The following is a 22,236-nucleotide window of genomic DNA, read 5'->3' as shown; positions in this document are numbered from 1 at the left end:
ATGTGATGATATGGTGCTCGTTATAGCAATACGAAGGACGCAGCGCTCCCCGCACACGCTTCTCGCTAAAGACTACCGTTGCGCAAGCTCCCGCGACGACGCCAGTTTTTGATGTTGCGTGTGACGTCCTTATCCTTTCGTATATAGGATAGGCATCCTAGCAACTGATTTCAATGTTCTTGCAGCGCCGCCATGGGTGGCAGCGGGCTCTGAAAGTTATAATGACTCCCATTTCTATCATCACCCTAACAAATCACTATTACCGTTATTCTAAAGCTATAAAGCATTGCATACGACCCTGAGCAGTTGTAGTTGTGGTTTTGAACAATTTTGCTGCTCGCCAACCTTCACAGAGTGCAATAGCCCTTGAACAGCACGGTAATCTAGCCTAGTCTGCGCTCCCTATCACTTCTATGGATACTTTTTACCGAACCCACGAAATTTCACTAGTGGTAGGCGCCTATGTAGGTTTCTTCATGCGGTTAAGCCTATTTGTGCGCACAAAATTCGCTGTATAGAGTAGCAGTGCCTCACTCGAGTAGTCAAAATTACCCATTATTCAATATCTCTGTATCGCGGCTCACACTCACCTGCTTCGCGTTGGCAAGACGGGAGTTTGAAGAGCGGAAGCATAGTAGACAGAGTCTTAACCATTCTGTCTGTTTTTATGGCTCTTACATTTACGGAGACTTCTACAGCGCAAATATTTAGCCGTTCAGCCCCCAGTTCATGTACAGAGTATTTGAGAAAATCGACGTTCATCATTCCTAAGTATTCGATGGTCGATTTCTATTCTCGTGCAAATTTTTTGGACCGTCTGTTTATCTTCGGGTTATTGATTGATTACTCACCAAGCAGCCTGCCTTAACAGTATGAATAGTTTATGATGTTTCCTAAGGCTCGTCGAATATACCTAGTGTGAAACACTAATCCAAGTTTGAAAACGAAGTAATCGTATTCGACAAAAGTATTCGGCATTTTCGGATACCCGAAACTTACCAAATATTTTCCAACAACCGATTATCAAATGCATCGTAATATTTTGCACCTGCCAAACACGGCATCCGGAATCATCAGAAGCGAAACAACAGCAAAATTTTCAAAGCTATGGGTAATGCAAGATTTTATTTTTACAGTGGAATCCTACATAAAAACGCAACTTTTTCTTCTAGTATCTCACTCATATTTTTAAAGGTGTAGTGATGTAGTTGTGTTATCTGTTACGCTACAATCGTGCATGCTTTTTTCGCAACAGTTGGCTTTACGTCTATTTACGTGGACCATTCTTTAACATATTTTTGTACAGCGAAGCTGTATGTGGCCAGCGGATTCGTCCATCCGTCCCTCGGTAGGCTGTACGCCGAAAAACCCTCCGGTCCAACCGTATACGCATGTGCGAAAAGCCAATAGAAAAAGAGAGGCACGCGATTAGCCATCACCACCTACATAGCACAAAGCCTGCTTACTCCGATCAGTGACGTCACGCTACATGGCCCGAAATTTCCTTTGACAAGGCTGGCGTGCTGAAAGCGGTGACGTCACAATCACTATGGCCTACTCGGGGGCATCACCATTAGCTTCTATGGCAGTCGGGCCTGGTAAAATGGCGGCATGAATCAGAGTGAAAAGGTCTTGTGCAATCTAGGTGGTGGCGGATCAGCTGCGCCAGTGATGACGACGTTGCTTTCCGGCGTAGTCGAGCGCTTTCACAGCAGCTTCTCTCCGACTACGAAATCATCATAAAACTTCACACGTACTCCTCAGGAGTAGCGAGCTCTCGATCAGCAACGCCGCGAGCAGAACTGGGAACGAGCTCGTCTACGCCGTGCCGGTGCTGCAGCCCGGCCACAAGAACAGGCTCGGGCAGCCGAGCCCAAGCAGCAACTGCGTGTCGAGGATCCGGCAGCCTACAAGGCCATCGTTTATTGAAACGTCGGGATTTATCCAGTGATGAACACCTAGGTCGCACGATTGAGCTTCGCCGGTTAACCATCCGTACGGAGTGCTTGGGCGGCGATTCTTTTCTCTCCTTTTCCCCAGCGTCTTATCGTTTTGCTTCACCCATTTATTTCTAGTCTATGAGCAGCCTATTATTCGCGGAAAGCTTGTTCGCAGGTGATGTCAATCTTGTGGGACTATTCCTACCGTGTACTTTCAACGACTGCCGATGATGCTTTGTAAACTGGTCGATTATCGCTGATATCTAGCTCACTTTATTAAACTGGTCATACTAGCGTTCTTCTTGGTTATACTGAAATAAATGTTCAGGATCTCAATAAATTAATCTTCCTTTTACTATTCAATAGTCGATTCAATGTTTTATGCTCATCTTTCGTATTGGTCTAAGAAAATGTTGCCCAGATCTAATTGTTAGACCTAATAGCTTTGTGGAAATCCAGAAGCTGCTAGAGGAAAGTACTTATCTGTACTTTGTGGGTTTACGCAGACCTATTATGTCAAACTCTTGCCTTTACTTCGAGTTGCTGTTAAATTCGACTTTGCTCTGCCATCGGCTAGGCGCTGGGTTGGCTCGTATAGTATAGTAGCTGCCCTGGAAATGCACTGGTCCTGTGTTCAAGCCCGGACTAGGACAAACTTTTCTTCAACTGCGAGGCTTTTCCTTTCGAAGAATCCATAAGGGTTTCCTTTGCAGCACTTAGCTACGTTTGGGTGGATGTTTCATTTTTCTTTTGTTATGTAATTATTAGATAACGTATTTGCGATTCAAGCCTGTTTTTAGATTGCCCTGCCAGAACGGTATTTGGCAACAAATAAAATTTGTAAGAAACTTTAGTACTACAAATCTTCCATTTGTTGTTCACGTATACGAATAAAATATATTATGCTTACTCAAGTAAGCCTGAGATTAAGTGTCTGAAATCTTTATTTCCTAAATAATTCATCGGCACTTTTGTTCTCTTCTCTATGATCCGAATGAACTGACATGCCCGTGTCCGATCTTTTCTACCATGCTCAGCTAACGTGAGTCAAGCCACCTTTTGACAGCTACTTGCGTATCGCTTCAATTTTTTAACTGTACCTTGTTAGAACAAGGTATTATTAAGAAAGTATAGAAAAGTCAATGTTCCTTCCTTTCCTTGAGGTACAAGTCCGAGGGTGCAAAATGCGGATATTAAGATGGATAGGTTGAATGTTGTGGGACTGTGTGTAATGGTAAAAAAAAGAAATTATTTTGTCGGGAAGCACGACATCGAATCAGGCGCAGAAATGCAGTGCAGGTGATTTTGGTGCAGGTATCAAAGGACGTTAGGCTGTTGTTACTTAGGCACAGCAGAAAAAGTGGTTGGATAGATTTTTTTTAGAAGAGGCATAAATATGGGATAAAAGGGGCGAATAATAATTTACAATAATAAAAATTTTAGGGCACCTCTTTGTGCTCTAGTGATCAGCTACTTATCATATTGAATACAGACTTACGTTGGACGGCGAGCATAAAGATGTAATGTGTGTTCATTTCTCGTTCCAGCTCGCTGCCCGCTCTTGCGCTGCAATGATGCTATTTTTATTAAAGAACCGGAACGTATTTGAAAACCGCTTCTTGGCTGAAAATTCAAACAATTGCGCGAGGTCGTACGAGCCAGACACGTTTTGCATTTCTGTGCGCTTGAAAAGTGGGGTGGTGGGCTCAGGAGCATTCAGAGATGACAATAGGCGCCGTGTATTTCCAAGGTAATGCAATTCAGACTGTTTTTTACAGTTTCGTTCTATCAACTTTTTGTATCTTGATTGCTTCGTTTGTGCCACAATGCTTGCATGTAGGATTAGCTACATGCCAATGAGAAACGTGTAGCCTCTTGCAGTTTCTTAAATATAGCAGCTACTGCAGTAGAATTCATTCTGCGCATCGCTAAATCGTTCGACACCACAGTGAAGACTTTCTGTGTTACTGCTACCTTGCATACTCAGTAAGTGTCATCACAGTTTTTCCTACTGAATATATTTCATGAATGGATATGAACCATCATAAAAAGAACATTTCTAAAGCAACCATGCAAATATTTGTGGAAATGCACATTACATTTGTGCAGCAAAGCTAGGTGGAAATTGTTACTAGCCATTTTCTATGCGTCCATGTGACTAGCACACGTTCATTTGATGGAACTACCGTATAATCGTAGGTATCTTGTCATACAGTTACGTTAATATCTGGTCCTCACTGCCAAAAAGAGTAAATTGCTTTTTTTCTGACAGCTGCTTCGGACACGTGTACTGCCACAAAGTGTCGAATGTCTTCAATGAAGTAACAGTTGTGTCCTCCGCGCTTTTGGATGCCATGTGCCGTGCATAACTACGTTACATCCAACAAGTGCGCGCGTCTGTCCTCTTTTTCGTGCTCTATGATTAATGTTTCATGCTGTGCAATGCTATTTCGTCTAATACATCAAAATAACGGAGACCTCGAAGAACTCGCAGTTATTGTTGGTTTTAAGCGAGGTAGAATATCCCACGGTTAGTCAATGTGCTCCGCAGAATCTTGTGTCTTTAGTCTCGCTGTCGCCTGTTTATGCACCCCGTTGTTGATGCCCATTACACACTAACGCATTTTCCACGAATGCATGTATCCTTCAAGTTGACTACAGTCTATGGCTCCTCTGATTGTCTAATTTCTTCGCAATCCACCATACCGACCCGTACCGATTTTTTGCGATTCATTGAGGAGGAAGAAAAATTCGGAAGACCTTGCCGTAACTCTACGCGATCTCTCCAAAGTTATCATGGCAGCGCCCTCACTCTATGCGAAGCCTTCTAGGAGGGTTACGGCAGTTTACATTGCGTTGGAAATGGGCCCTGCTCAGTGCATGATCCGCGAGCTGGGCATCACCGAGATAATTAGCTAAACGAACAATTTAATTAGACACATTCAAAGAAACAAGGCTGCTTGTAGAACACGTGGACAAGGATATCTTCATCAGTCGTCATTGAAATATTGAAAAGAAAAATATTGTTCCCCAAGGGATGCATGACGGAAAGCGAGACATACATGGAACGCCCAGAAGCCACCAGGAGTCACTAAACTAACACGAAAGGAACAGAACACGCCGAAGTAAAGGGCTCACCTGAGCACCATTTACATCACCAGTGACAGTCGAAGTCAGCATAGCACGAGGAAGTAGAGAAGCGTCTTACTGGCATGCCCGTCGTGCCTGTATCTGACCATTTACTTGGCGAGATGGTTTAGAGATGTATGTGTTAGGTACCTTTGCCCTAGAGGCAGGTAGAGTCCTAGAGATAAGGCTTAACGGTTGGGCTGATCTCAGCAGTTCATGTGCTGCAGCTACCATGGAACATTTTAAGGAAGTTTGTTGATCGTCTGTCGCCTGTGTATTGGACGGGCGCGCTCATTTCAATTTGTTGGTTTCACATATTGCGAGCACATCTTCGGCCTTTATGGTTGCAGAGCTGGTATTGGGCTTTAATATCGGTGCCTGCATATGTAGCTGTTTCGCGAAAGAAGCCGGGCTCAGAAGTACTTGTGGTCACATCTACTTTGGCCGGCTCCTAACGCAGCAGCCTTCACTTTTGCTATGTGATGCTCAATTTCTGGGATGGCACCATAGTTGCTCGAAGCGGAATGTACATCCTCCTATTTGTAAGCCAAATCATGAGCGTGCTCGTTAATTAAGCAGCCAGCGTGACCCATGACAACGTCTATTTTCACCTTAGTGCCATCAGCCAGCATTTCCGCACAAAAGCTTTTGATTCGTTGGTGAAACGTGTACTCTTGAGGTTTCTTTGCAGGCCAAAGACAGTTTTCAGTGCTACATAAAAAGCACAGAGGACGCATCCACGTTTACACGGACGGTTCTGTGTCCTCTAATAGTTCAGCTGGAGCAGTGGTGCTTCCCGCATAGTGCGTCACCCTCAAGTTCAAGACATCTCACATTACATCATCGACGGCTGCAGAACTCGCAGCTATCCGTGCTGCTCTGGAGTTTATTGTTCACAAAGCATCACATTCATGGTCCATCTTATGTGACTCAAAGGCAGCTCTTCAGTGTCTGATGTCCCCTTTCAACCATGGACCAAATGAGCGACTAGTCGGAGACATCCGACTACTCCACCATCACGCAATCAACAAGGGACACAACATCATCTACCAGTGATACCGGGTCACTGCGGAATTTCAGGAAATGACAGTGCGGATGACGCTGCCCGGTCGGCTCATGATGGTGCCCAGATTATACCCATACAGCTGTCAAGAACAGATGCAGCCACAAGTCTTCGCTCCCTCGCCCGCGAGCTTACACAGAATCTGTGGAACACCAGTGAATTCACGAACGCACGTATCCACAAATTGGATCCACGTCTGCAACCAGGGTTGCCACGAGCGGAAGCAACACTTCTGTGCCGCCTGTGGCTCGGCGTGGCATTCAGGAACTCCTATTCATTCCGCATTGGAATGGCCGACAGCCCTACTTGTGACACCTGCGGCTGCGAGGGGACGATTGAACACCTCCTTTGTGAATGTCCCCGTTACGCAGTGCGAAGAAAAGTGCTCGTGACCGCTCTCGCAAAACTGGACAATCGCCCCTTTACAGAGGAAAAAGCTCTAGGACATTGTTCCAGACGGGCTTCGGCAGTCAAGGCCTTAAGGGCTTTGTTGAAGTTTTTAAGGACATGCGAATTGTGCGACCGCCTTTGAACGTTGTAGCGCGTAGTTTCGCGTTACTGTGTGAATTTTCTTCTTTCCATCTTTTTTCCTCTTCTTCTTTTTTCTCCTTTTATTCCCTTTACCCCTTTCCCCAGCACAGGGTAGCCAGCCGGTACTTACACTGGCTAACCTCCCTGTCTTTCCTCTCCTTTGTCTCCTCTCCTATGCTGTCTGCGATAGCTCAATGCATAACACACTCGATTTCCAATTACGAACTACTTCGCTCGCATGGCATCAAATCCCTGTTGAGTGAGCAGCTTTATTTTATTCACGCTGTGGCGTAGCTGCGGATCACCAAGGAGGCTGACAACGAAAATAAAGCATGGTATTTCACCAATGAAGGCAACCGTCGTCATTCGCGTAACCGACTGGATGAACAAACAGGACGGGAAACAAAGGAAACTCAGTGTCAAGCTCCTTACTGCTATTGCAGTGAAATTGATTGCCAGTGCATATTATTTCCAAAACACGACTTTCGTGTTAAAATAAGGGCGTGGTAGTAGCTAGTCTGTGGTAGTACCATTATGCAAGTAACATTAAGGTTCTTTGAATAAACAAACAATAGTGAAATCGCGCTTGACTGTGGTGAACAGGAAACAAAATGGAGCAGTTTTTGAACAGATGTTATTATAATTGTGGGAGTGTTTGATCGCAAGCAGATTTGACTGAATTAGACCGAAACTATATTACTGTGTCTAGAAATATCCACAAACAACAATTTGGAGTAGGTGATCTTTTGTTACATTCTTGTTGTAAGTCTTTCAGTTCTCGCGCTTTAGCTCTTGTGGAAAATACAGGAATTACAAGAATTAATTGTGTATATATATATATATATATACATATATATATATATATATATATTATATAGCAGCAGCCTAAATAGCACGATTACGTTTTCTAATCCATTAAACATGTAAGGCTGTAGCCACTGTTCAAGAAAGTGAGGGCTAGGGCTCCACAAATGTCCAACCCTCAATATATAAAGCATCCCAGTATGGATCATACCACCTCGTGTGACTCAGTGCGACAACCGTGTACGGCCAATCCCAAATGGTATGCTTATTTTACTTTTCCGCTGTCATTAAGGGCAGTACTTCTATAAGGCACTAACAGCACTTTTTTTCAAGCAGTGCAAATTCTACCGGCAGGCCCTGAATTGCGATAAAACTAAGGCACAATGATCTTGCCTGTTCGAGGCCGTTGTCTTTATTGACATCCCAGCGAAGAGCTCACGCTTCTGTCAGTGTTCACATATTTACGACATCGTTCTTGAGAATTGAAGAAAAACAACATCATACCGGAAGGGAAAATTATATGTGGCCACTTTCGCGGTAACAGTTACGTCAAAATTGTCAAAGAGCATTCTCTATGTTGTGGATGAATTCGGCCTATAAGCTGTAGACGAAGACGAAAAAGTTTTTCTGGTGCTTGTGACAGCAGTATTTGGCCCATTGAACTTTGATTACTGTTTGAGTCATCGCAGCACTTTTTTTAATTTAACAATTGGCTTTCGGTACAGAAAGGCGAATTTGCATTTGGTAATAAGAGTATTAGAACTATGATTGCGTTTAATACCATTTTTTCAAATTTCAGATTCCTGTACGTAAACCTCAGGCAGAATCTGCAGTATGCGGCAGAAAAATATTTTCGTTGCTCTTGTTTGCGCTTCCGTTCTCATGTACGCCATGTGTGCCTCAAAGCCTACAAGACCGCCGCCCTACTTGGACATTGAAACGGTAACCATTCTATACATATCATTATGCAACATCAATTATGTAAACATTTAGCACATTTCAGTGCTCTGACCTTCAGTTTATAGATTGCCCAATAACTTTCAGCATGACTTAATAATAAACTTGCAGGAACGTTGGCTCTCTGCCTCAGCCATGTCCCTTAAAAAAGGGAGACCTCAACATGCAATGTTCTGTGTTCTTATTGATAAACCAAGCCAAGCCGGCTCTGACTGCTAGGCGTTCCGAGCGCGCCTACGAGAGATCAGACTAGGCAGTGCAACACGGCCAGTTGTTCTCTCAAAAGACGGTGAGAGGGACCCCATAATTCTACCCCTCCAAATTAGTCGATGATTTGTAGTCCAGGCTCGTAGGCATCCGCGGGAAAAACTGAGCGGCTCATTCAAGTCTTCCATGTATACCTGGGCACTTTAAATAAGCGTGGAGTAAATGTTGTGGAATGCGTGAGGCTCATGATAGGCACACGTGAGGCAGACGGGCATGAGCTTCCAATTCCGCTATACGTGCTGGGCTCGCTTCAATAATCCCCTACATTGATGTGACTTTAGGATAGCACGTTCATTTTCTCGGTTACCGCGTAATGCATGTTCTACTTAAGAGCTAGTGAGCCAGTGAAGCCTTACAAAGCCTCACTCATGCGGATGAAAATCACAAACCTAGACCCAGTGACGTTGATGGTACTGTTCAGCCTGCTGTCATACGTGCGACATCTTAGTGTTCGAGTGCAAGTCCTAAAGCATCACTCAACGGAACACCACGCATGTTCAAAGCTAGGTCTGCTGGTAGAAGAACCACACTTACGTAAAAAGTGCGTTATACCGGGAAAAGGCAAGTCATGTCCAAAATTAGCAATTTCTGGAATTACCTAGATGAAAGATTACCAGCCGTTCTCGTGGAAATGCGATCTCGGTCATCTTGGCATTCCTGTTTTTATTCCCCTATGTATGTGCAACAGCCAGTGCTTTCGGACTACAATTGATCCGTTCCGCATTGTTTGCTTTCTCATGCTAATTTGATCAACACTTATGCTTCACACCAAACGCTAGACAGATTTCCTAAACCAGATTTCTCGTAAGATGTATAGCATTGTCTTCAATTGTGATGGAAATGCGAATGCTACAAGTAACTCCAACAAGCACTTCCAGATGCGGTGTGTAAACACCCTACGCACCGAAAATACCTCGACGCAGTTCCTAAAGTGATGTGTGATGATCAACAGGCCGCTAATTTCCTCGCGGTCTTCGGGGGCGTGGGCCCAATGCGTAACACGCTAGCATTTACCAAGGAGTGTAACTTTCCCTGCACTGTAATGGTGGGAAAAAAGCCGGGGGTTTCTCTTCCTCACACACATGATAACTTCTAAGGTATTTAAGCAAATCTTGCCTCATATCTGGCCAAGTAACCGTAGGTCATAACTTGTAATATGTTTCACTGGCAGCTGTATCCAGCTAATGTAGTGCCATGGAAGTCGTAGAAAAATATTTTGGTACTCCAGTGAGGCACGAAAACACGAAACGCCTGAGTAATTCCTTCATTGTCTTAGTCTTCCTGACATATAGGTATCTCATCAAGTGACTCCCCTCAGCTAGAACGTATGAATCAAAGTCTCAGCCACCTCCAACGACTCCAAGCTACACCAGCTTCCCTAAATTCAGTTACAAGTGGCAACAGTTCGTCTTCGTGTTTTGCCTTCTTGAGGTGATATCGGCTTGCGGGCGTTTCACACCGGAATCCGGCCTCCTCGACATAACCAAAGGCGTCCTTTCTCCGTCTGGAATTGGAATAGCCGGCAGGGATGTTTGTGATAACGCGTCAGCACCGACGTTCTCCGACCCATTCCTGTGGTGAATGGTAAATCTACCGCACCACTCGCTGCTCGAGGCACTTTACGTGTTCTCGCGTGCTTCGTACGCGTTCGAAATAGCACTCATTTTTAGTACGTATGGAGCTATATAAAGCTATGTAGTCTATTTTTATGTTGGTGTACAATTCTCTTTTTTACTACTTTCATCAAAATAATACTAGATAAATTTATGATTTTGGGCAATGCCAAAAAATATAATTCAAATATCTCCAAGCGATGACAAACTACGTTGCCCAACGTGAAAAACCACGAAAGTCCAAGAAAAGCAAACAATAGAAGTGTAGTCCGATTTATTACAAGGTGGATAATCGGTCTAGCAGCCCCTACCTGCTACTAACATCACGAGCTATCTTGCACTCACAGCACGGGTTGTCGTCTGAGGCGCGAGGCAAGTCTGCTTCATTAGATTGGCCTCGGGTGGGAAAAGGAGTGCTCCTGGCGACTCAGGGAGCAGACTTGATAAGGAGTGGTAATATATGGCTTTAGGTGGCCAACATGCACTGTCTCCCGACCCGACAGCGAATTTCCGACGATGGTGTGACTTTCTCAACGAACTAATTCACAGGTGAAGTACATTCGTTCATATGGTACAGACCATTCTACCGCGCTAGTAGCTTAGAAAGAATGTCTGGTGTGTGAGGCAGTGTCCATAGCCAAATACGGGGACCAGCAGTGATAATGTGCGTTACCTGATGACTGTCACATCGTGTTTCCTGACGCCCCTGATCCTCGCTGCTTACCGAACGGGCCAACTGGCCGCAATTTTCAGCGTATGGGGTAACTTCCGAAATTGTAGTGCACTGGGAGGCGTTAGCTCGGTAGGCCAGGATAGTATCCAGCGGACACAAAGGCGCACGTCCACAAAAAAGAATCGGAAGTTTAAAAACATTTGTCGTTTGCGGCGCAGTTGTATGAGAACTTAACAAACGGGAGTACGGCGTCTTATGTAGTGTGGTCAGACTATATCCTCATCATGTCGCCGAGTGTTCGGTTGTACCGCTCCGTGAGAACGCTTGTTGCGGGTTATATATGGTTAATTTCCGGTGAATGATCTTGCACTCGCGAAGGAGGGATTGTATTACCTCTCACAAGAGGACACGATCCCTATTGCTGAGGAATTCTCGAGGAGCACCGTAGCGAAGGACGAAGTTACGAAGAATGAACATCGCAACGCCGCGCTCGGTCGCAGTGGGAAGAGCTGTGGTCATGGCGTAGGGCGTCAGGTTATCGAGGGCGACAATGTTCCAGCGTTTTGCACATACACTGTATGAAAACGCCACATAGCGGTCGAAGCCGAAGCGGCCGAAACGGTTGAGCAGGACACGGCAGCGGCTGTAGTGCGCTTGGAGAGGTAGTGAAGCGATCTCGGTTTGTTGCCAAATCGGGCATTATCAAACGTAGTGATAGACAAAGCGTGATATTCCACGATAGCAAAATTATTTACTCAGCCTCGTGAGGGATTTTAGGAAGCCAGCGTGGACAGCTTGAGGGTAAGCATGGGAGTAGGTGCGGAAATTGGAGCGCATGTCACGAGAGACAGCCAGACGCGATTTCCGACAGTCAGGGATCTAGTGTTGGCTGTAGAGGGTATCGTCGCACAAGGTAAAATGAGCTGCTTGACGGCATAGCATCCGTGAGCCTCATAGCACGTGAAAACACAAGGACGAAAGGAAGACTTACACACACAGGCGCTAACTTGCAGCAATATTTATATCGAGCAAAGGACCCATAAATATATACAACTTTTTCGCGCGCATCATCATACATGCGTTGTGTGAAAAAAGAATACATTACACACCATTTTGCAGGTAAGCTAACTCTTTGCGGGAAAGGGCAATTGATGGTTTTGAAACACAGTTGTCCCCTAGCATATCAATAATTTCTGCTTCGCTAATTTCGCGAGTTAATCTTCCTCGGGCTCTTCCCACGATGAAACAGTTTCTGTATGCTGGAGCACACATCTAGTGGTCACCATCATCCGCCCCGGCAACAGCGCACTTGCGATGCCTGCAGTTAACGTCAAGGAACCATAGCCCATTCTTCCGCTACATTATACCGGTGTTCCTTTAAACGCTAGTTGAGGCACCTTCCCGCTTTGCCCCACGTAGTTGTTCCCCCACTTTAAACGAAGGATGTAAACTGCTCCCCCACATTCAACAAACGGTTCCTGGTGTTTTTTTTTTTTGCACATGCGCTTGTCAGACAGGCCTGGTGTGGCTAGACAGGCCTAGTCTAGAACCCCGGCATAATGTAGCAGAAAAGCGGGGTGGGCTCCTTGCCAGGACGCATTATCGTGATTACTCCCCGTGTGGCTCCAGCATACAGAGACTGCTCCATCATGGGAAGAGCCGGAGGAAGATTAACTCGCGAAATTATCCAAGCAGAAACAATTGATAGGCTAGGAGATAACTGTGTTTTAAAAACCGTAATTTGCCCTTTCCCGCAAAGAGTAAGCTTACCTGCGTAAAGGTGCGTAAGGTATTTTTTGGAAAAAGCGCAATTATGATGATGTAAGCGAAAAAGTTTTACATATATGTGGGTCCCTTGCTCGAAAGAAAGATTATTGCAAGTTAGCGCCTGTGTGTGTTACGTCTTCCTTTCGTCCTTGTCTTTTCACGCGCTATAAGCCTCACAATGTTGTATCAACAAGCCCAAATCACTGCATTACAGCATTGCGTCCGTGTTGCAGGGTACCCAATGTAGCGGTAAGGTAGTCATGCAGCAGGGCAAGCAATGGCTCGTTGCATTGCTCAGAAGGCATATCAATGGCGGCCAGTAGTGACGGTTCTGGTGTCATAAAGGGAACCGAAAGAAAAGCACATCAGGTGTTATCGGCGGCCAGGAGAGCACGTGGCCCTCGGAATGCTTTTGACCAGAGCGGTATACGACGCAAATGTCATATTCGTACAAGCGAAGCGCCCAACGGCTGAGGCGGCCCGACGGCTTTTTCAAGGAGCTACTGAAAGGGCAACCGTAGAGGCAAGGACGAAACTTGACCAATGCCAAATTATGGCTAAGCACTTCTCCTTGACTGGTTAATTCAACTCAGCTTTCTTAGGGGCACGGCCCGCATAAGCCACGACGTATTCTTCTTTCGTAGCATTAAGTTGGGCGAAGACCGCACAAACACCGACACCATTGTCGTCGCTGGGACACCCTGTCGGTGCAATTGGGTCATAATGGCGAGAATCAGTGGTGAAGTGAGACACCCGCGAATTTTTCAAAGGCTTCATTGCAATGTGATGTCCAGGCGGACATGCCTTTGCTTGTGGAAAGCGACTTCGCCAATGGTGCGATGATATAGCCAAAATTCCGGATGAAGCGATGAATATAACAGCACAGGCTTATGTAACTTCACAGGGTTTTGACAGATGTGGACTTTAGAAAGTGGGAGAATGCGCAAAGTTTCTCATGATCGGCGAGGATGCCATCTTTCGGGACAACGTGACCCAAGATAGTAAAATTTCTGGCCGCGAAATGCCACTTCTTCAGGTTAAGCTGTAGGCCAGCTGAAGTTATGAGGGTTAGGGTGGCGCGCAGACACTCAAGATATGTCGGAAAATCTGATGAAAAAACATCTATTTCATCCGGGTAACCTATACAAGTCTTTCACTTGTGGCTGCTAAGGGTAGTATAAGTCATGCGGTACAAAGTATCGTTCGCATTATAGAACCCCAACGTCATAACCTTAAACTCGTACAGTACATCGGGAGAGGAAAGAAACACACCGAGGAAAGGAACACCTACAGCACTTACCTGAAAAGCAGTGCATTTGCTTGTTCACATACGTGCAATATTAGCACATCTACGAACAGGGAAGATTGTGACGGCCTTATGGAGAACAAGGCAGAACTCACTCTATTTCAATGCATTCGAATCACGTTCCCTGGCCAAGGCTTATCGAGAGGTCTACTGTGATTGGCGTACCTAATGCACTGACTGTACTATGTCAGTGAACTGTAATGAAAAGTCTGATGATCAAATAATAAGCAAACTTCGGTGTTTGTTAGGTAAATGACCCTTCATTCCAGCTTCCAGTTTTTTTCTTTTGAATAAAGTTGCTGACAAAAGTTTCTAATACCCAAAACTGGTGCGTACCTACAGGTAAAATGCTGTATTATTGGGAAGTGTTCGGGGTGAAGTTATTCTTAGAAATTGATGAGGTTTCTTTGCTTCCATATTTATTTCAATACGTCATTTGATGTAGTTGAATTATTTCGAACGGCAATGTGCTCTGCAGTACATTTACATCGCAGCTCAATGAATTTAGAACATGCATTTCCTCCTTGCTAGCATCAAGGTCAGAGTGGCACTCTCAAATTTGTCTGCGCAGATTGCCAAGGATTGTTATTGCAAAACATAGAAGAAAACGCCATAATATTCTGATCACTCATCGCTGGACAGCAGCGGCGATGCTCCCCTTATCCTTTCTACCTGCGTTTCGGAATACCGCATTGTTACCGTGACACATTTAATGTTCACGTACTGGTCAAAATGAGGCCTCACTCTCCATGCAGCTTCACATGAAGTTTATTGACTTAGTCCATTAAGACAACGCCGAAAGTCAATTTCTAGAGCCACTTCCACCGCGACAGCCGTCGCTCCACGTAATGCTGCGACTGGCAACCCTTATGTGTAGAAACGAGGGAAAACCTTCCCGCTGTTCAGCGCCATGTAGTAAGCCACGTTTACGAACTTCGATTCCGTTTACATGAACATTTCGCGGGACTGACCTCTATATAGCCGGCTAAAAAAAAAAGAACGCTGCTTGGGGACGTTAGCCGACGAAATGTGTAAAATTGTTTCAGTAGACATTGGTGCCCTACTTAAGGGTACATGATAACAGGGCAATTTATTTTATTCTATCTTCTCCAATATTAAACCGATTAAGCAATATTTCGGTAAAACACTCTCTCGACGCTTCTTCATCACGCATGGAGTACAACAGAAATTAGCAACGCGGAGTCACGCATATAATCACAGGCCCATTTCATTGGCACTTCTTTGAAGCAAAGTTCTTCAACTTTTTCTATACTGTGCCGAAATGCACCATCGCAGTCGAGCTGTATCAGTATATGCTAAAGAGCAAGTACTTGTAAAATACCTCACACGTGTGACGCAAATACATGAATTTTATGGTTAACACTCAGTTCAGATAAAGATGAAAATATTGATTTGCTTTGTGTTAGATTTAGAAAAAGGATTAAATACAGTCGCTCATTGAGTTTTATTACTCAAGGACCAAACTATGAACATCACCAAAACCGTTTGCAAATGGGTTACAGATTTTCTCCCAAAAGCAAAGCAGAAGGTTGTCTTAAATACATCTTTTCTATGTTTAGTTCCTGTTTATACTAGGCCGCAAGGGTGTCTACTGGAACCGCTAGATTTCCTGTTTCTATAAATGGCATTGTAAATGTAAATATAGGTTACATCAGAGGGTTTGCTAATGAACGTGTTCTGCATGCTACTGCACAAGATCCGCTGTACAAAGGTTCCGTACGACCTCAGTAACGTAGAATATTTTGTGAAAATAATACCATCGTTTTAAACAATAACACGCGCCTTCTGGTGACACTGAAAGGGTCCAATATATTGCCTCTGACTTCATCCTAAATATTAAATTCAGTAGAATAAAGTACACTTTTAAGGATTTGGGATTGTAGTTTCCGAAGATGGGACATAGGCCACACCGGTAAACTGTGTCTTGAACAGGGAGGAAATGCTCTCAGCTTCATCCAGAGCAAACATAAAACGGACTAGAGAGGATAGGAAGCCCCTATGCCTAGCGCGAGGATGCACACACTCAAATATGCCTGCCCAGTCGAGGAGCCGTTGTCTATGGTGCCTGTTTATGCACATGGGCGTATTGGGTCTCCTGCAGCAAGATTTCTGCAGTAGTAGCATGACCACTGCATTAAAGCAATGCATTAAATGGCACTGGCTGTGCGAGTACAGAAGGAAGAATGTTCTACCAAAATTGTTTTATTGATCTTATGGAAAAGTAATAGGAAATAATGCTTCAAATTTTCTCGGGCCCATGCACTACGTTTCTTCACGTACGTACAACCAAATTAAGATCAGGCGTCACGCCTACAGAACAAATCATTTTGAGTGTTCATTTTTTTTCCGAAGGACCATAGTCTAGTGCAATAAGTTCCCAGCCGATCTGGTTACCGGCAGAGCTAATGGCTTATGCCATCGTGTTTTATGCGCAAGCAATAATGCCAGGGATTGTGGCGCGTAAAGGTAAAAGTAATTGAAGTGTAAAGATTAACATACATATTATAATACCGAGACCAACCAAGTCGTCCAGCGCTGTTTATTCCAAGAAAGGCAACGCCCCAGCTCATGCGCGAAGAAGTAGAAGAACAGGGAAAATGATGATGGCTATGTACAAATGAAAACGACGAGGTACGTTAATATTGCTTACATTCTCTTCCCCTTGTCATGAAAGCGGCCAGCCTGGCCTCAGATTAGAGATTATCTTAACGGGGAGTGAAGGGCTTCATCTCCGAGACGTGAACAACTTCGGCATTCCGGCGGCGCCGGTCAGTCACGAAGTGTACTGGGCGGACGAGATAGTTCACTGCAGATGTTTGCTGCACAATGGTATATGGGCCAACGTAGCGTTGAAGGCATTTGTCACAGAGGCCTGGAGTACGGACTAGAGTCCAAAGCAGGACTTCATCTCCAGAGTGAAAACGTAGGTCACGGCGTTTGTGGTCGCAGTGACGTTTCCGCTCAGCTTGGGTAGCTTCTGTGCTTTGGCGGGAGATTTGACAGCAATGTGCGATTCTGGCAGCAAAATATTCTGGAAGCGACGCGTTAGGCGAAGAAGGTGCTAAAATGAATTCTTTGTCGAATATGGTGGAAGGAGATCGTCCATACACAAGGAAGAAAGGGCTGTAGCCGGTAGTCCGTTGAATAGCAGTATTATATGCGAATGTCACAAAAGGAAAAATTTTATCCCAGTCAATGTGGTCAGGACGGATGCACATGGAAATCATGTCAGACAGCGTACGGAAGAATCGCTCCGTAAGGCCATTGGTTTCCGGATGATAGGTAGAAGTAGCTTGGTGGACGGCATCAGCGGCCCGAAGAACTCCCTCGAGAACTTATGAAATGACCGCCTTGCCACGGTCACGGAGAAGAACGCGAGGAGCCCCGTGGCGCAAGACGATGGAGCGCAATAAAAAGTTGGTGACCTCGGAATCGGTACCGGATCGCAGAGGGACAGTCTCGGCATTTCTTGTTAAATGGTCGACCGTAGTGACAATGCAACGGTGAACGGAGGCTGTCAACGGCAAGCGACCATATAAATCAATACTAACAAATTGAAAAGGTGCGTTCGGGCAAGGGAGATGTTTTAGCAAACCGGCAGGAGGGCATGTCGAGCGTTTGTGGTGCTGACATGACGCAAAAGAGGCAATGTATTTGGCCACTGCTGTGGATAGCTTAGACCAGAAGCAGCGGGTCTTTATGCGGTCGTAAGTCTTGTGGAAGCCTAAGTGGGCAGCCGATAGGTCGTCGTGAAGTGCCTCTAATACTCGCAGGCGAAGGCAGCGATGTAGAACTGGGGCCCAGCGGTGTTCTGTTGGGTGGTAAACGTAGCGGTGTAGCACGCCACCTTGAAGGTGGAATTGTCGAAGTTGGCGGCGCAAGCGGCTGCTGGGTGGTTCAGCGAACCCACTAAGGCGATCCATGAGAGCTCGACAGTAGGGGTTGCCTGCTGAAGCCAGAAGAAATCAGGGCGGGATGAAAGCGTAAGTTGGTCCAGGGGCGTTATCGGGAGCTGGTGTGAGGCAGGCGTAGCATCAGAACGACGTGCTGGGGAAGACGACAGCGCGCTACCGGGAGAGAGCAAGAGTGGGCAGCGAGACAATGCGTCTGCATCATGATGACATTCTCCAGACTTGTAGGTTATAGTAAAGTCATATTCCTGCAAGCGGAGTATCCAGCGTCCTAAGCGTCCTGACATGTTTTTCATTGATGACAGCGAACACAGAGCATGATGGTCGGTGACTATGGTGAAGTGGCGGCCGTAAAGATATGGGGGAAACTTATGAATCGACCAAACAATAGTCAGGCACTCTTGCTCTGTAATGGTGTAGTTCCGTTCAGCTGGAGATAGTGTTCGTCTGGCATATGATATGACTTGCTCTTTAGAGGCTGCATTACGTTGCAGAAGTACTGCGCCAATACCTTGTGCGCTTGTGCGCCATAGTCCATAGTATGGACTATGGTGGGGGCTGGAATATCGAAGTGGTGACGCACTGGTACGGAAGTGAGATATGGATTAAGAGCTTAAAAAGCCGATTTGCAGTCGCTACTCTATGTGAAAGAGGCACAGGTAACCAGTACCTTGTGTAGAGGAGCTACTATTGCAGCGAAGTTGCGTATAAACCGACGAAAATATGACGCCAAGCCGATGAATCTACGTAGATCTTTCTATTGCTGGGCGCGAGGAAATTGAAGAACAGCGCTAATCTGTTCGGAGTCTGGCTGGATGCCATCTTTTGAGACGACGTGGCCCAGTACTTTAATTGTCTTGCTTGTAAATTTGCATTTTTGTATTGATCTCGAGACCAGAATTTGCAAGGCTATTGAGAACTTCGTTTAATCGCTGAAGATGTTGCTGAAGTCTGACGAAAAATGACGATATCGTCCAGATGACAGAGGCAGGTCTTCCATTTTTTACCACGAAGTACGTTCTCTATCATGCTCTCAAATGTGGCAGGAGCGCTACAAAGACCAAAAGGCATCACGTTAAATTCATAAAGTCCGTCTGGTGTAGCGAATGCGGTCTTTTGTTTGTCAGTCTCGTTCATCGGAATTTGCCAAAATCCTTATCGAAGATCAAGGCTGGAGAAATTCTGCGCACCTTATAGTGCGTCCAAAGAGTCATCAATTCGAGGTATTGGATATAGGTGCTTGCGTGTCATCTTATTGAGCGCTCGATAATCGACGCAAAAGCGAACAGAGCCATGTTTTTTTTTTACCAGGACCACGGGAGAAGCCCATGGGCTAGATGAAAGTCGTATTATCTTCAGCGCAAGCATGTCAGTGACCTGTTGCTCAATGACCTTTCGTTGGGACGGCGATTCACGGTATGGGCGTCGTCGTATTATAGCGGAACCATCGGTTTCGATGCGGTGTGTAGCCGCAGGAGTTTGGCTCAACACAGGGGAACAGCTATAAAAACAGGCTTTGTGCTTTGCCAAGACCCACAGTAAGGCTTTGAACTGCGCGGCTGGTTCTTGGTCAGAACCAAGAACGGCTGGAGGAGGGAAAGAATCGTCCAAACCTGAGGTTGGTGCTGGCGATGAAGAAGGGCAAAGCGTGACTATAGAGATAGGTTGAGTGTCGGCGAGGGTTGCAACAGTCATCCCTTTGGGCAGCATCACAGGATCTGGGGTCGTGTTGCAAGCAGACAGAAGGGCGCGACCACGTGAAAACCGGACCAGGTTGATGGCAAAGAGAATTCCGCGAGAAGTATAGCGGGAAGAAGGGGTGACTAGGGCGTCTCCGTCGGCGATTTGACTGGATGTTACGGCTACAACGTCTTCGTGACAAGGACGCAGGACGTAGTCTGTAGCGATGGCCAAGTTCACGCATGAAAGTGAAGAGTCCGCAACATGTGCAAGCGCTGTATCCGTGATATGGACAACTTCCTCTCTACATGAAATGACGGCTGAAGCTGAATGTAAGAAGTCCCAACCCAGTATAAGTTCATGGATACTCGTTGGAAGGATGATAAACTCAATGTGGTGGTGTATGCCGTCGATGAGAACACGAGCAGTACAATGTCCGTCGGGGTGAATGAATGCATTATTAGCACCATGCAAAATAGGTCCAATATAAGGCGTTTTTACTTTCAAGAGCCGAGAATACCGATCACTACGAAGAACAGAAACGGCGGCACCGGTATCGATGAGAACTGATGTGGGAACACCTTCGACAGTTACAGAAAGCTTGTTGGCCGGGCGAAAAGGAGGAATTTTTGAAGACCGATAAGAAGCAGTTTCCCCTCAAAAACTGCAACAGTTAGTTTTCCGAGTGCTGGTCGACAAGATGGGAAGTGGGGCGAAGCGGTGGTGTAGAGCGCCGGTAAGGCGATGGAGAACGATGTCTGGCCGAACGGGAACTATGGGGCAGATTGGGAGCAGATGGAGGAAACGGAGAACACTGTTGCGGGAACGAGTACGATCCGGGATAGTAGGCGTCTGGTCGGCGAGTGCGGTCTGCCTCGTGCTCAGCATAGCCTCATCTTGCATCCTGCTGGCGACGGTGGCAGAAGCGAGATATATGGCCGTGTATACCACAGTAAAAACAAACCGACCAAGTGGACGCCACTGAGAGTGCGATGGCGCAGCAAGTTCTCTGGTTATAGTCATAGGAAACGTCAGTAGGCATGGAGGTCACGGTAGGGGTGGGTAGCGAAGCAACATCCGCGTAGGTAGGTGTGGGACGCGCTAGCGGAGCATGATGCGTCGTGGGTGCAGTCATTGCTGTCAACTCTTGCTTTACGACCTCGCGCAAGTCGAAGGTGGGGGTTAGGGCGCAGGCAGCAGGTGGACGCCTTAGGTCTTTTATTTGAAGGTCTTCGCGGATGACGGTGCCGATAAGAGCACGTAGGTCTGGAGAATGAGGACCTGAGCATCGCTGCTGTCTCTTGTTGAAGACGAATAGACTGCAGCTCGTCTAGGCGTTGACACGTGGAAGTGATATCTTGCACAGAAGCCGGATTTTGCACGACTAACGCGTTGAACGCGACAGACCCAATGCCTTTTAATATGCGGGGAACGCGTTCAGCTCCCGTCATGCTAGGATTTGCAAGGCTTCACAGAGCCAAGACATATCCTCTATGTATGAGGTGTAACATTCTTGCGGAAGTTGGAGGCGCGTTCCCAGCTTCTGTTTGGCGACTTCTGCACGGCCAGACGAGGGAGTGAAGATTTGCCGCAGCTTGGAGGTAAAAGTGGGCCAATTCGCGATGTCGGATTCTTGGTTGAAATTCCACATCTTTGCGACACCGGTCAAGTAGAATGCGACGTGCCTCAATTTCTGGGTGTCGTTACACTTATTTCAAGAACTCACGCGGTCGTAGTGGTCGATGCAATCGCCGACGTCATCCCCACGGAGTCCCACAAAGACAGGGGGATCGCACTGAGGGCTCGTCACAGTCCAAGAGGGCGCCGCCGGCGGCGTCGTCTGTGTGGTAGGGTTAGCGGTGCCGGAAGGGCCGGGGTAAGAAGTGTCCATCGTTGTAGGGTTAGCCGGGCACAGGCGGTTACCAGAACGTAGCTCCAGGGACGACGGGAACGCGAGAGAACATCGGGGTCTTCACGTGCTTCCACCACTTTATAATACCGCGACCAACCAAGTTGTCCAGCGCTGTTTATTTCAAAAGAGGCAACGGCCCAGGTCATGCACGAAGAAGTACAAGAACAGGGAAGATGATGATGGCTATGTACAAATGAAAACGAAGAAGTACGTTAATAGTGCTCACAATATGAATAAATATGATGTTCCCCTGTTTTACGGGTGTCTATGCTGCTCCCTAGATATACAAAAGCAGTTCATTAAAATGTACGAGCTCCTCAGTTTTCCGGGCGTCTCATTGTGAATAATATTAGATGCTTCTGTTGATGCACGTAGCGTGATCGTTTTCAGTTTCATGAAATGTTCGCCAAATACGTAATTCTTCTCCTTCACCTGCTTGATTCGAAGAGGAGGACATTACTAGCACAAGATATGAAATGACGTATTCAACTAATTGCGAAAATTGTTGAATCAACTTTTTTAATTATTGCTTCATGGCACATTTTGCGCAATACGATTTGCAGCCGGGGTGTTTGCAAGACATTTCTAATTTGAGTGAGTCTGCAGGATTACATGGGTTTAGACAAAATGTTTTCCAAAGCGTGAGCGAAAAACATGGGTTT

At 46.0% G+C, this 22,236-nt stretch overlaps 1 protein-coding gene across 3 annotated transcripts in view; it reads left to right on the top strand.

The window, feature by feature from the left end:
• The first annotated feature begins 3,601 nt into the window (after positions 1–3,601).
• Positions 3,602–22,236, top strand: part of LOC140219302 (uncharacterized) — a 42,970-nt gene continuing 24,335 nt past the window's right edge. For 2 of the 3 annotated variants that reach the window (XR_011895479.1, XM_072289082.1), the window contains exons 1-2: positions 3,799–3,926; positions 8,267–8,409. Coding sequence is in view for 2 of the 3 variants with exons in the window: in XM_072289082.1 (XP_072145183.1) it covers positions 8,302–8,409 (108 nt within the window). In the remaining variant the exon portion in view is untranslated. Of the gene's footprint in view, positions 3,691–3,798; positions 3,927–8,266; positions 8,410–22,236 lie in introns of those variants that run through there. The other variant, XM_072289083.1, reaches the window with a different exon arrangement.

This window comes from Dermacentor andersoni, chromosome 7 (genome assembly GCF_023375885.2).
Source record: "Dermacentor andersoni chromosome 7, qqDerAnde1_hic_scaffold, whole genome shotgun sequence".
Classification (NCBI taxonomy): domain Eukaryota; kingdom Metazoa; phylum Arthropoda; class Arachnida; order Ixodida; family Ixodidae; genus Dermacentor; species Dermacentor andersoni.
The sequence above is the reverse complement of the archived record's forward strand: the minus strand, read 5'-3'. Positions and strand labels throughout refer to the sequence as shown.